The sequence below is a fragment of the Phoenix dactylifera genome, chromosome 6 (genome assembly GCF_009389715.1).
Source record: "Phoenix dactylifera cultivar Barhee BC4 chromosome 6, palm_55x_up_171113_PBpolish2nd_filt_p, whole genome shotgun sequence".
Lineage (NCBI taxonomy): Eukaryota > Viridiplantae > Streptophyta > Magnoliopsida > Arecales > Arecaceae > Phoenix > Phoenix dactylifera.
Window position 1 is genome coordinate 4,275,001 of NC_052397.1, and position 14,019 is coordinate 4,289,019.

Genomic DNA, 14,019 nt, shown 5'->3' on the forward strand with positions numbered 1-14,019 from the left:
GGGAGTTCAGCAGGCGCAACCATGATGCGAGCACGTCTTCTATATTCACAAACTTGGGAGTCTTTCAAGGTCGAGGAGGCCGAGCCAGCACAACCGGCACCGACGCCTCCTTGGCTGGTCTCGATGAGCTGAGCATGGTCGATTACAGTGTGCCAGAGCTCATCGCTCCCCGAAATAGCCTGCACTCTGCAAGGATCGATCATTCCTTGAACCATCATCAACATCATGATGATCATTTGCATGACGTATCCTTCTCTCATGTTCACGATACCGATCATATCTACGTAACACCGAGGAGGCGCCGTGATGGTGAAGTAAGTTATAGTCATGGAGATAGACATGGTCATGACCTCAGTTCGACGTATGGAGATGGACATGGGCATCACGGGTACAATATGCATGAGTATGATGATGATGGATATGGTGATGAAGATGATGATGATGAGGAGGAGGAGGAGGAGGATGTGAGGGTTACTCCTCCTGTGGGTCTATTTAGCTTGTTCAAATATTCGACAACGTCGGACTTGGTTCTTATTTTCTTAGGCTGCATAGGAGCTTTGATCAACGGAGGATCCCTTCCTTGGTACTCCTATTTGTTTGGAGATTTTGTCAACAAGATTGCATTGGAGTCGGTAAATGACAAGGCCCAGATGATGAAGGACGTCCAGACGGTATCAAATGCTGCGCGATTATTATCTCACCAGTACATTTCAACTATCAAATTTTTCATGCTGATCAACTTTTCTACTTTGTCGTTGGATGTGCTGTAGATTTGCCTTTATATGGGTGCACTTGCGGCATTAGTGGCGATTGGAGCATATATGGGTAAGAGAGAGCGAGAGTGGAATATATAAAGATGATAGATTGGTTGTGTAGTATACCCGGTTTTGATAAATTGAGTTTCTGGAGTGCAGAGATCACTTGTTGGAGAATGGTGGGGGAAAGGTCAGCGCAAAGGATTCGAAGAGAGTACTTAAGAGGCATACTTAGGCAGGATATTGGGTTCTTCGATACCGAAGTTAGCACTGGGGATGTGATGCATGGGATATCCAGTGATGTTGCACAGATCCAGGAAGTAATTGGGGAGAAGGTATGTCTTTTTATCCCCTTTTTTTTTCCTTTTTTACTGATATTACAAAAGGCCGTCAGCATTTTTTTCTCTGTTTATGCCTGCCATGAATTCTTTTATTGTTATCATATAGGTGAATGAAAGTTTGATGACTAGTATACAGAAGGTCTATGCTGTTCTTGTTTATGGTTAATTTGTAAGGTGAAAAGCTGATTTATATTTTGGATTTGTTATGTGATGGACTACTAGGGAAGGGCAATTTGCAAACATCATGACGATGAGAACATATTGCGATATAATATATGCATTTGAATAACAAAGTTTTGCGTTTTGACTTCAAAGAGGTATTGGTTTTGTTGGGATTCTTTGGCCATTGGAAGGCCGGCCGAACATACTACCAAACCTGCCTCCCAAGTTTTTTCTTTACATCGAGAGTCACGCCCCGAGAGAGCGAGGAAGATGAACTGGATTTGGGTATCTTTATGGCTTTGTGAATATGATTTTGTCTGACCTTGGAGTCCACCAAATAAATAAAGAGCTCACATTAAAAAAACTTAGCCTTGGAGGTTGTTAATTTCGACGACATAATTAATTAAGTATAGGAATGCTAGACCTACACGTGACCAGAAACCCTCAGCCCGAGCATGCTTGACTCTTTCTTTCTTAACATTTTTCCTCTCTTCATCTTCTAGCACCCAAATTTATCCTTATAACACTGCCAAAAAAAAAAACTAACCAAAGCATATTTCATTTCGTTGTTCACATAACCATTCGGATCTAGATGGCACATTTTGTTCATCACATTTTCACCTTCATCTGCGGCTACTTGGTGGGCTTCATTAAGGCATGGAAAGTGGCCTTCGTTGTTTTCTCCGTGACACCATTGATGATGCTCTGTGGCATTGCTTACAAGGCAGTGTATGTTGGCCTCACTGCCAAGGAAGAGGTTAGATACAACCAAATGCCCATAATTCTGTCCACAGCCAAATGCTTATCATGTCTTGCTGAAGTTTTTACGTGAATTGGCCAATAGGCTTCATATCAAAAAGCCACCAACGTAGCTCAGCAAGCAATTAGCTCGATCAGGACCGTGCTGTCGTTCGTGATGGAGGATCAAATAGCCAACAAGTATGCCAGGTGCCTCGAGAAGTCGTCTCCGATCGGGATGAAGATTGGGTTTGCCAAGGGAGCTGGAGTGGGAGTGATCTATTTAGTTACCTACTCGCAGTGGGCTCTCGCCTTCTGGTATGGGTCTCTGCTGGTTGCCAAGGGTGAGATCACTGGAGGAGCAGCCATTGCTTGCTTCTTTGCTGTCAATGTTGGCGGAAGGTGGCACCATAATTTCTCTCTCTTTTTCTCTGGTGCAGAACCATATCATACTTGGATTATTTGATACTTTTGTTTTTTTTTTACAGGGGGTTAGCTTTGTCACTATCATATTTTGCACAATTTGCACAAGGAACTGTGGCAGCAAGCAGGGTGTTTGAGATCATCGACAGGGTTCCTGAGATCGATCCCTACAGCTCTGAAGGAAGGACACTCTCATCTACTAAGGGCCGGATTGAGTTCAAAGGAATCAAGTTTGCGTACCCTTCTCGCCCTCAAGCGCCGATCCTTCGGGACTTCAACCTCACCATCCCTGCATCCAAGACTGTAGCCCTGGTCGGAGCCAGTGGGGGCGGCAAATCCACCATTTTTGCTCTCATAGAGAGGTTCTATGATCCAGACCAAGGTTAGGGAGCTCAATGCTGACGTACCAGTCCTTTCAAAAATCGTACCCCTTAGCCTGACGCCATTATTATGTATTGGCAGGATCAATCTGTTTGGATGGTCATGATATAAGGACTCTTAGGCTGAAGTGGCTGAGGGAGCAGATGGGGCTGGTGGGCCAAGAGCCCATGCTCTTACCAACCTCCATACTTGAGAATGTGATGGTGGGAAAGGTGAATGCCACCAAGAAGGAAGCCATTGCTGCATGTGTGGCTGCCAATGCCCACACCTTCATCTCCGGCCTTCCGGAGGGCTATGACACCCAGGTGATGCCATATACTTGTAAAATGTACGAACATTCATGTATCTACAACTATGTAGTTTTGCATGCATGCATGCATATGCATAATTGCTATAGCCAAATTTGACATCATGATCGGGACTCTGCTATTTGATGTTCTTCGGCTAGGTTGGTGATCGTGGAGCACAACTCTCCGGCGGCCAGAAGCAAAGAATTGCATTGGCTCGGGCAATGGTAAGGAATCCCCGGATACTCCTCCTCGACGAGCCCACAAGTGCACTGGACTCTGAGTCTGAGGTTGTAGTCCAACAAGCCATCGACCGCATATCTGTTGGTCGGACCACCATTATCATCGCCCACCGCCTAGCTACGGTCCGGAATGCCGACACCATTGTTGTCCTCGACCATGGATCTATTGTTGAATCCGGCTGCCACCGAGACCTCATGGGCCGGGCTGGGCCTTATGCCAGCCTAGTGAAGCTCGCCGCATCCAATAACATCGGGAACGATGGTGATCTTCGGCCCAATTGGCCCAACCCACAGCACAAGGCCCGTCAGACCAGCTTGGTTGACCAGTCAGAGCATGACCTCTCAGGATCCAAGTACGTGAAATCCATGCAAGTGGTAGAAGAAGAAGAGGGCAAAATAGAGGTACAATATCCAACCAAACCTTACACCACTTCAGAGCTGTGGGCCCTTCAGAGACCGGAGCTTCCACTCCTCGTCGTCGGGTTTCTTTTGGGTATAAATGCCGGCGCCATCCTCTCCATCTTCCCACTACTTCTCGGCCTGGCACTCCAACTCTACTTCGACGAGGACGGCGCCAAGATGAAGAGAGATGTGGGCTACCTGGCACTAGGCCTGGTGGGCCTGGGCCTAGCCAGCATTGTCTCCATGACTGGCCAGCAAGGCTTCTGCGGGTGGGCTGGAACCCGGCTCACGGTCAAGGTCTGCAACCTTCTTTTCCAGTCGATTCTCCGGCAGGAGCCTGGCTGGTTTGACTTCGAGGAGAACTCGGCAGGTGTATTGGTCTCGAGGCTCTCGGCGGACTGCACCGCCTTCCGGTCCATGCTCGGTGACCGCTACTCAATCCTCTTAATGGGCTTGGGCTCAGCAGCAGTTGGGCTCGGCATATCTTTCATCCTCGATTGGAGGTTAACACTTGTTGCAGTGGCCTTGACTCCCTTTACCCTAGGTGCTAGCTACTTGAGCCTGCTCATTAATGTAGGGCCCAAATTAGACAACAGCGCGTACGCACGTGCGAGCACTATTGCAGCCGGCGCCGTGTCCAACATTCGGACGGTAATGACATTCTCGGCCCAAGAAAAGATCGCGTCATCATTTGAGCAAGCCTTGTCCGAGCCCACTAGCAAGTCCATGAAGCGGTCGCAGATCATGGGCCTTGGGCTTGGGCTCTCCCAGGGGGCCATGTATGCTGCCTACACCCTGACCCTATTTGTTGGTGCATACCTGATCAAGAAGAGACTTTCGAATTTTGGCGATGTGTACAAGATATTTTTGATATTGGTCCTTAGCTCATTCGCTGTGGGCCAGCTAGCGGGCCTGGCCCCTGACACCTCTGGGGCACCAATGGCAATTGACAGGGTGTTTTCAATCGTGAAACGTAGGCCATTGATCAATGGCGATCGACAGAATGGGAGGGTGATGAAGGGGGGAAAGTTGCTTGACGTGGAGCTGAAGAGGGTGACATTCGCATACCCAACGAGGCCTTACGTGATGGTGCTGAGGGACTTCTCCATGAAGGTGAAGGCAGGGAGCACGGTGGCGGTTGTTGGCGGCAGCGGAAGCGGCAAGTCGACGGTGATATGGCTGGTGCAGCGATTCTACGATCCTGATGTTGGAAGAGTTATGGTGGGTGGGGTGGATGTGAGGGAGATGGATGTGAAGTGGCTGAGGGGAGAGTGCGCCTTAGTGGGCCAGGAGCCGGCCCTCTTTGGAGGAACAATCAGAGAGAATATTGCATTCGGGGGCCCAAAAGCTTCATGGGCTGAGATAGAGGAGGCCGCAAAGGAGGCCCATATCCACAAGTTCATAAGTGGGCTGCCCCAAGGATATGAAACTCAGGTAAGCGCCCTGCTCTCTTCCCAATTTCCTCATGTTAGATTCAATTTGGTTAAGCTTCACCAAAAAAGAAAAAAAAACTTTAATTATGCTAGTTATTCCTCGAAATACTGTACTTGGACTATGACATCCTAGGCCCATAGAATATCATTGGGCTGGTCTCTAAGTTATTTTGGCAAAAATCTCCCCGGTTTCTCTAAAACATCCCACAATTTCACAAATTTGCAAAAAACTCTAAGAACCAAAGAGATATTTCATATATTCCTAATATGTATTTCTTGTAATACTGTTTTCAGGTTTACTTACGTAAAATTTGAGGAAACTAAATTTATAAAAGTTGAGGTCCAACACTCTCATCACTAACCAATTAGATTGATATTTTCAATATACTCTTGCTTCTCTCTCCAAAGCTTGGAAAAGGAAATGCAAGGAGGGTGAGTACACACACAAACGCATATGGATAGAACAATCATCACGCAGGGACACACCTTAATCATAGCTTCCATGGGGCTTTCATACAAAGTTGAGGGAAATGAGCTTCATACCATACGATTTTCTGAATTCGAGTAAAATGTTGAACAGGTAGGGGAGAGTGGCGTCCAGCTATCGGGCGGTCAGAAGCAGAGGATAGCAATCGCACGCGCAATCCTGAAGCGATCCAGAATTCTATTGTTGGACGAGGCAACCAGTGCATTGGACGTAGAATCTGAGAAGCATGTCCAGGAGGCCTTGAAGGAGGTATCGAGACGTGCTACGACGATCATCGTAGCACATAGGCTTGCAACAATCAAAGAGGCAGACAGCATCGCTGTGGTTCGGGATGGCAAAGTCGCCGAGTTTGGAAGCCATGATGCATTACTCGCGAACCATCTCGATGGGATGTATGCTGCAATGGTTCGAGCAGAAATGGAGGCCCAAGCACTCCCCTAAGAAATCCGAAGAGCCTTTTTTATTATTACTATTATTTTGGATACCAGCAATATACAAATTGTCACCGTATCCTGTTGTGTACTTGTTCTGTTTTCTGATAACCTGCCTTGGATTTCCATAAATTCTTAGCGAGTTGTTGAAGGCATGATCATAATGTATGTTTCCTAGGGCAATCAAGTGAGATGCCAGTATAATCATGGGAGGGTTCGCTTTTTTAAAGCATTAATTGATTCTGCTCCATTTGCGCAAAAGCCTTTTATACCCCTAGAGTCAGCAGTGAGAGGACACTCATGTGAGGAATTCTAAAGGCATCAAACCAACAAATGCAAGCTTTTGTCTTCATCATCATAATTGTCTACTTTTTCTCTCTTCTTCTTCTTCTTCTTCTTCTTCGTGCAAAAGAAAAAAAATTAAAGCAAAATGTTAAAGGCATCATACCAACCAATGCAAGCATTTGTCTTCATCATCATAATTGTCTTCTCTTTTTTCTCTTCTTCTAGTTCTCTGTGCAAAAGAAAGAGAATTGAAGCGAAATGTTGAGAAAGTATTAATAAAGGTTTAGTAAAGAAAATTATAAAAATATCGCATACTAGATATTGAGATGTGATAGATCAAGACTTAAGTTGGTTGCTCGATCAAAGATAGGAGAGACATGGCATGCTGCACCTTATTATAAGAAGATTGTTTTTTTTTTCTTCGTTTGTTTTGTTCGTTTATTTTTTATCTTTTAAATTATCAAAGTATCCTTGTTGAGCATGCTGACATAGTGCAAGTTGAATTAGCATGGTATTGAAAAAAATCCAAATAGGTCACGATCAAATCATACTAGATTGTGACAATTTGCGCAACTTGCACCTAGCCACCTCAAAAACATGTTTGAACTATCATAAGCTACTCCACTTTGTACCGATTACACCAACCCAAAGCGCTTGAACTGAATTACACCACTTCATGCTGACATGACCATGCACCATATGGGATCAAATCCTGGTTTGTGCAATCTGAATGCATGCAATCCTCTCACATAGCAAGGACAGCCACAAGTCTACAAACAAGATGGCAAGAGTTAGGTGAGCTTGACAAAGTTGAACCAGACCAAACAGTTGCACCTCAAATATAATAAAAGTCCAAAAAGTCAGAGGTGGGTGATCAATTAACTCAATCCAAGCCCAAAAACTGAAAAACATATCGTGATAAGCAAATGGAAAATATTGTCTCATAATCCTAATGGGCCACATTTGGCCCATGCCAACTTAACCCACCATCTCACGAGATTACGACTGCGCACCGGTTTCCGGTGCATGGATCCATCCAAAAGAGAACCACGGCTCCCCAGTTCTCCTCTGCTCGAAAGGGACGCCCCAACCTTTTAAATTCCAAAAATACCCTCCAATCTCCATCGTTAATCTCAAAGAACGGCTTGGATCCTTGCTACACGTGTCTACAGGCCCTTGAATTTGAGGGTATGTTGGTCATTTTGGTCAACTTAGGTGACCGTTGGAGAGGAAAGGGGACATTTTGGGAATTCTCGCTTGAAAGGCACGGGGGACCAGTTGCGCTTACCTTGGCGGGTGACGGCCGAGCAAGAGAATAAGTGGGCTGAGAACGGCACATCAGAATTACCACAGCTCTCCCACATTCCTTGGCTTCGAGTTCTTCCAAAAGGTATGCATTTTCTCAGTTTTTTTTTTTAAATTTTTTGGTTCAAAATAGATATAATTCTTGGTCAATGATATCCCACATTTCCTTCAACATTCATGAATTGCAGGAGTTAAGATGAAAATATCTTTCCTCCTTTTGTTTTTCTTTGAATTTTTGATTGCTCATTATCTTTGATATTGTGTTATGCTTACACAGAATAGGTTCCTAGTGGGAAGCTTCTTTGGTTGTATTTGAGTTAAAATGAGCCAAAATAGTTTCTTTTCGACATTTTCCGATTGCGCTTCTCTTGGGTGTCAAGGAGGTTAATAGTCAGCAGAGATGAAGTCATTTCCTCGCATCCATGACTGGTTCTTGGGCCTGTTCGAGTTAATATTTTCGATGTTCTCTCTTTTGTTCCATTCTAGCTACTTCTAATTATACAACTATTTTTTTTCTATTGTATCCTCTTCTATAATTAAATATTTCTGACCAGCAAGTCCCTACTTTGCCTTCAAAACTGTGAATGGGTAAAGTGCTATTTGAACTGAAGCATATCACTATTATTTATTTTTTAATTTTTTAAGTTTTAGCTCAACTGCTTCATATGATATGATTGTCTCTTGCTACTATGTCATCTTTCATTATTTATTTTCAATATTATGAATGGTTCCTAGGCCTATCTTATGCATCTCTGGTTGCTGATGTATTTGTTGGTATGCAAACAAATTAGAGATTTGCAGTTCTTTTTCATTCTTTAGTTTCTTTTGGAACGAGGAGTTTTATACTCAAAAGATGAATAATTTTCATACGTTATCCTTCAAAATTAAATGTTTCTTGTAGAAAGATATTTCTTTACCTTCAGACCCATGAATGGTCCTTGGGCTTATCACAGCTCAAGCATCTGAAGATCTAAGTCACTTTTTGGGGGAAAAAAAAACCGCTTCTTGTAATGTGAACACTCGACTTAAATGCAATATCAAAGTTCAAATAGATTCTCAAGAACTTGTATGGTCTTCTGATACCTTGTACATTAGTCTGCCTCCATTTTGCAAAAGTCTGCCCGGAGAATTGTCATTCTGTATCGAACTTTTAGGTTCATGCCAACCTTTTGACCCAATAATTATACATTTGGGGTACCTTTTTTAATCCATTTTTTCAGTGTTTCATTGCATAGCTGGAAACAATGATATTCTTGGTCTCGCCTTTATTATGACATAGCGCTAATACCATGTGCTTAGACGTGGTCAGAAGGAAAAGGGAGCAGGGAGAAATGGCATCCCTTACCCCAGGAGTATTAATAAAGCTTCTCAAGAACATAAATTCTGATGTAAAAGTATGTGGAGAATACCGGTCCATTCTTCTACAAGTGATCAGCATTGTGCCTGCTATAACTGGCTCAGAGTTATGGCCAGACCATGGATTCTTCATAAAAGTTTCTGATTCTTCCCATTCCACATATGTTTCTCTGTCAAAAGATGACAATGAGCTCATCTTGACAAACAAACTGCAACTTGGACAATTTATATATGTCGACAGAATAGAGGCTGGGACCCCAGTTCCTGTCCTTATTGGGGTGCGCCCGTTGCCTGGGAGAAACCCATGTATGGGGAATCCTAAGGATCTAATGCATATGATAGTACCTCCTGATATTCCGCAAGCACAGGATAATGAAACGAACACTTTTAAATCAAGTGAGTTATCTGATGGAGAGAAGGAAAGCCCAAAACGTAGGGTGGTCATTAAAGAGGAGAAGGCTGTCGTTTCTTCTCGATACATGCAGGGTGTTTCGAGCATCAATGCAAAGAGCGCTGGCTCGGATTCTAATGCTGCTGGCGATAAAGTTAATGGTAATGCAAGTGATGTTGAGCCGCAGAAGAAGATTGTTGCTTCTAAAAGCAAGCAAGAGCTAAAATCTCAGGTATGCATGTGCTTAATTGTTCACACTGAAGTAGTATACAGAGCACAACTACCATATTTACCTCACAATAATATATCCATAACCAATAAGCTCTGCTGTCGTTAGTTTTATAGATCCTTTTGTTATAGCTGACCTTGATAAATATGCGATCCCAGTTCACAACATCAAAGAATCTGTTAGTACTTTTCTTTCAGTGTTAAAAAATATTCAACAATAAGTTTGATTGTTGAAAATTGAATTTTAAGATGATCGATGATTATATTTGGTATTAGTATTACAGGTATGGCCTTCTACTACTACTACCTCTGGCTATCAGAATAACATAAAAGTGAAGCAAGAGTCCTCTGAGGGAAGTCAAAAGGAGTCCCCAACACTTCGCAATCAGAGCAATGCTGTAAAGGTGAAGCAAGACTATACTGAGGGCAGTCAAAAAGAGGCTTCAACACCTACAAAGAACTCATCAACTAAAAATACTTCCATCATAAAGCAGAGGACACCCTCCAACTTCCATTCGTCTTCTTTGAGCAATAGTAGAAGAAGAGTTGTGGATAACATGCCTTGGGACTCTCTTCCTTCCAACCTAATCAAACCTGGCAAGGTATTTGATTTGTAAAATAGGTCTTGCCCATGTCAATTCATACATGGTAGTTTCATGGATCTACAACAAAAGTAGAGTACATTGTGAATTAAAAACATTTGGCCTAGGTGGATTTCATCGAGACCAGTTGACATTTTGCACAGTTTTGTTATACATATATCCGTGTATCTATCCATCCATATATCTACACATACATAATATAAACACTTACAATAACATACATAAATACATGCATGTATGTACATATGTGGTTATTAATGTATGTGCAGTCTTAGCGACACATATAATACTAATTTTATTAGCAAGATTACTGAAAACCTTGTAGTGACAAGTTTCGCCGTCCATTTTGTTCTTAAGTACCGATCCTCTACATATTTTGAACTTGTTACACTGATCAAATGGCAGGATGGTTCAAACATGTAGCCATGTCTATCAAACGAATATTTGATCTCTCCATTAAAACTCCATTTGTTTTAATTTTACACAATGCTGTTTAGTCTGCCTGAAAAGTTCTCTTTTCTTCTCTCTCACTTATTTCTTAAGTTTCTTAATAGGGAATTGTGAGAAGGAAAAATATGGCTTTTCTTGTAGCAGCTGAGGCTCAGAGAGAAGCAACTGCAGCTGCAGCTCTTGTCAAGGGCCTGAGGTGAGCATATCTTTTAGGATGTTTTTTATCCTAATTCATTATCCATTGAATTTAGATTGGGATATGTTACCAAGTCAGGTTTGTAAACCAAATCACTTACTTTGTATCTTTTACATTAGGATATAGTAGATTTTCATCCAAGCCTACGGGCCTTCTTGTTAGGAAATGATATTTAAAAAATGGAAATGCTAAAAGTAGATGATATTTTTTCCCAATATACCTCTTGGCTTCATTTAAGTAGATGAATGTAAAACATGTACAAAACTTTGTTCTCTTTGCTCTTCACATTGGCTCAATCAAGGAATAGAGAAATTTTGGAAGATTGTTCTTTTTTTGCATGACAGTAAGTTAAAAGGGCATCCCGGTGTATAAGGTTTCCGCCACAGCATGGTCTGTGAGGGTTAGATGTATGCAGCCTTAACCCGTGTGTGGAGAGCATGCTTTTGTGTTTTGAGCCTATGACACCCACTTTATAATAAAATAATATTATCGTTGCATCAAGGCTCGCAAACATTGCATGACATTAAGTTGTAAAACCAAATTTATAGGTAATGCTTCCTTCATAATGCACTTAAATAGATAGCTCGAAATCTTAGCATGCACCTCCATTGTCGAAAGTTGCCTATGAAAATTCGAAGGGAATAATTGAATCCATTTAGGTCTTTTATTGTAGTATGTTAATTTCCAGAGAAAATTGGAAGGGAATAATTCGATCCATTTAGTCATTTTATTATAGTATGTCAATTTCCAGCACATCCACTATCTTTGCTCTGCTCATTGATTTCAAATTTGTCCCTGTGGTAATATCATTCTTATCTGTTTATGGAAATATTTTTTCTCATGCACGCTGAAAATTGCCTGGAGGTGGCATGTTATATCCAGGATACCAGATGATGCCACTTGCAATGTATGCATGAATAAGCTTTCCCCTAAATGACATCATTTACAAAACTCGCAAACATTTTTTTTACCACAATTAATGCTCATAAACTAAAGGACTTCTATTATTTATGTTGTCTGAGGCTTATATGAACATCTTCAGATCACATTAAGAAATAGACATCACTATATTTGAGCAGTGAAATTATGTGTCAAGAATAAAGTAATGTGACTTTGTACTATCTTGATTTTGCTCTGACTATTATAATTTGTTCAGCATATTTGCTGATCTACGCAAGTCTGCTACCGAGGATAATCCCCATGTCTCCCTTACAAAGTTCTTTTCACTTCACCGGCTCATAGATCATCCAAATATCGCCATTCAGAAAGATAACTCCTTTCAGATGCCTAAACAAGCACCTTCAGATAAAGAGAAGCTGAGTAAAAAGACTTCACTACCTAACAGTAGAAATGTTATAAATGCTCCAAAGTTCCCGGAGGAATCTTATGGAAATGAAAAACTAGAGTGGGCAAGAGGGGATGGTTTCAAAGAGATACAAGAAGTCAGGGATACTCTCAGAAAGGAAACACAGTCATGGTTTTTGAATTTCTTGGAAGGTGCCTTGGATACTGGATTCCATGCAGAGTCCAGAGTGAAGAAGGGCGCAAAAGATCGTGCTGGAGGGCACTCAAAGGAATCAGATGAGCGAATCGCAGTCACACTGTCACAGTTAAAGGACGCAAATGATTGGCTGGAACAGCTCCGGAATGAGGTAGGCACTGAAACAGAGACTATCGATCGGTTGAAGCAGAAGATCTATGCTTGCTTACTTGGCCATGTGGAATCAGCTGCATCAGCTCTTGAAAGCCGAAGCAATTGATATTTGCTTGCATCATGTTGGTAAAATGATGGCTTTTAGCCGTTGAAACTACTAGGCTACAAATTCCAAAATGGACTGGTGGAAGAGCCTGTTAATGTAAATGGTTTCAGAACAAAACTCAGAATGAAGAAAAGTTTGTGGATCTGCTTTCCTATGTGTACATATTCTTCGGTGATCATGCTGGCCTGACATGATGTTGTCAGTATATCTCAATAGAATAGTGTACAGGAAACTCTGTTTTCTCACTCAGAACAAATAAGGAGGCCTTTGTTTGGCTCCTCAGAAGGGAGATGGTAGTATTTATATATTTCAATTATTCTTGTAAAGTTATTCTTTTCTTCATGTTCAAGAAAGTTTGTGTAATTGTTATTTTATCTATTCTTTCTTTGTTGATGAGCCTCCTCTTTGGAACTGAAAATTCCTTGAAATTGACGAACTTTCCTGGAAAACAAAAATAGGCTCACAGATATATATATATGTGTGTGTGTACATACATACATATATGATACATACATACATACATATATATCTGTGCGTGCGTGCGTGCGTGCGTCTGTCTTAAACCCACCATCTCCTCTCCCCGAGAAGAGAGAACGAGGCCTTAAAGAACCCCCATTTGCCTCCCAATGGCCTGCACCTCTCTCTTTCTCTCCAAACACTTATTCCCCTTCCTCTAAGCTCCAATCTCCAAGAAGGATCCACTCTCCCCAACTCTCACCATCCTCTCCAAGTCATCACATTCCCAAGTGTATGGATCCAAGCTCTCCACCCCTACCACCCCATCCATACCATGTTCTACTTTCCCTGCAAGGACACCCATTTGTGCTAAGGTACATGCTCTCTTCTTTACACATAACAATACATCAACTCCACATAAGTTTCTACCTTCAAATCTCTTGATTTATGTTGTCAGGAAAACTTTTCCCACCCTAACGCCTAGGCAATTTCTTTGTTGGATGCATAAACTTAACATTACTTCGTTTCAAGCACCTGGACATTAGGGAGCAATAGCGTATATAGCTAACTTTTAAACTTGGGTCATGTGACTCTACTTTGTTTCTTTTCGTTCTTCTTTTCAAGTGCTGGAGCTAATAGTTCTGAAAGATTTGAATGAATGCTTGTAGGTGTCCAAAGGTGATGCGCCCCCTTCACCTTGCAGGATCAGGATGGAAAGAATGTGGGTCTCTCCAAATTCAAAAAGGAGGCCAGTTTGTGGTCTACTTCTACCCAACAGATGAGAACCCAGGGTGCACTAATTAAAGAGGTAAGGTTGTGGTCTGGGTTCATCCCCATGGTACTACAAGGCCACACCAGCTCAATTAGCGATAACTATACAATATTTTGGGCTAGCATTCAATCCATCT

The 14,019-nt window shown here is 42.2% G+C and overlaps 2 protein-coding genes across 3 annotated transcripts in view; both read left to right on the top strand.

The window, feature by feature from the left end:
• Positions 1-6,296, top strand: part of LOC103705162 (ABC transporter B family member 19-like) — a 6,693-nt gene extending 397 nt beyond the window's left edge. Inside the window, exons 1-9 of the mRNA XM_008788788.2 lie at positions 1-671; positions 771-825; positions 915-1,090; positions 1,851-2,015; positions 2,103-2,398; positions 2,485-2,801; positions 2,882-3,105; positions 3,249-5,165; positions 5,745-6,296. The exon at positions 1-671 is cut by the window's left edge and continues 397 nt beyond it. Of these exons, the coding sequence (XP_008787010.2) occupies positions 1-671; positions 771-825; positions 915-1,090; positions 1,851-2,015; positions 2,103-2,398; positions 2,485-2,801; positions 2,882-3,105; positions 3,249-5,165; positions 5,745-6,092 (4,169 nt within the window). The 3' untranslated portion in view covers positions 6,093-6,296. The remainder of the gene's footprint in view (positions 672-770; positions 826-914; positions 1,091-1,850; positions 2,016-2,102; positions 2,399-2,484; positions 2,802-2,881; positions 3,106-3,248; positions 5,166-5,744) is intronic.
• A 1,394-nt stretch (positions 6,297-7,690) lies between these two features.
• On the top strand, positions 7,691-13,029 carry LOC103702341. Of its 2 annotated transcripts, XM_039127185.1 has the most exons (5): positions 7,691-7,757; positions 8,982-9,651; positions 9,932-10,249; positions 10,804-10,895; positions 12,052-13,029. In XM_039127185.1, the coding sequence occupies exons 2-5, from the start codon at positions 9,004-9,006 to the stop codon at positions 12,653-12,655; spliced, it is 1,662 nt and encodes a 553-aa protein (XP_038983113.1). In that variant the 5' UTR covers positions 7,691-7,757; positions 8,982-9,003; the 3' UTR covers positions 12,656-13,029. The 2 variants fall into 2 exon arrangements, with proteins under 2 accessions (XP_038983113.1, XP_026658630.1); XM_026802829.2 differs by having other exon boundaries at positions 7,696-9,651.
• Positions 13,030-14,019: the final 990 nt, after the last annotated feature.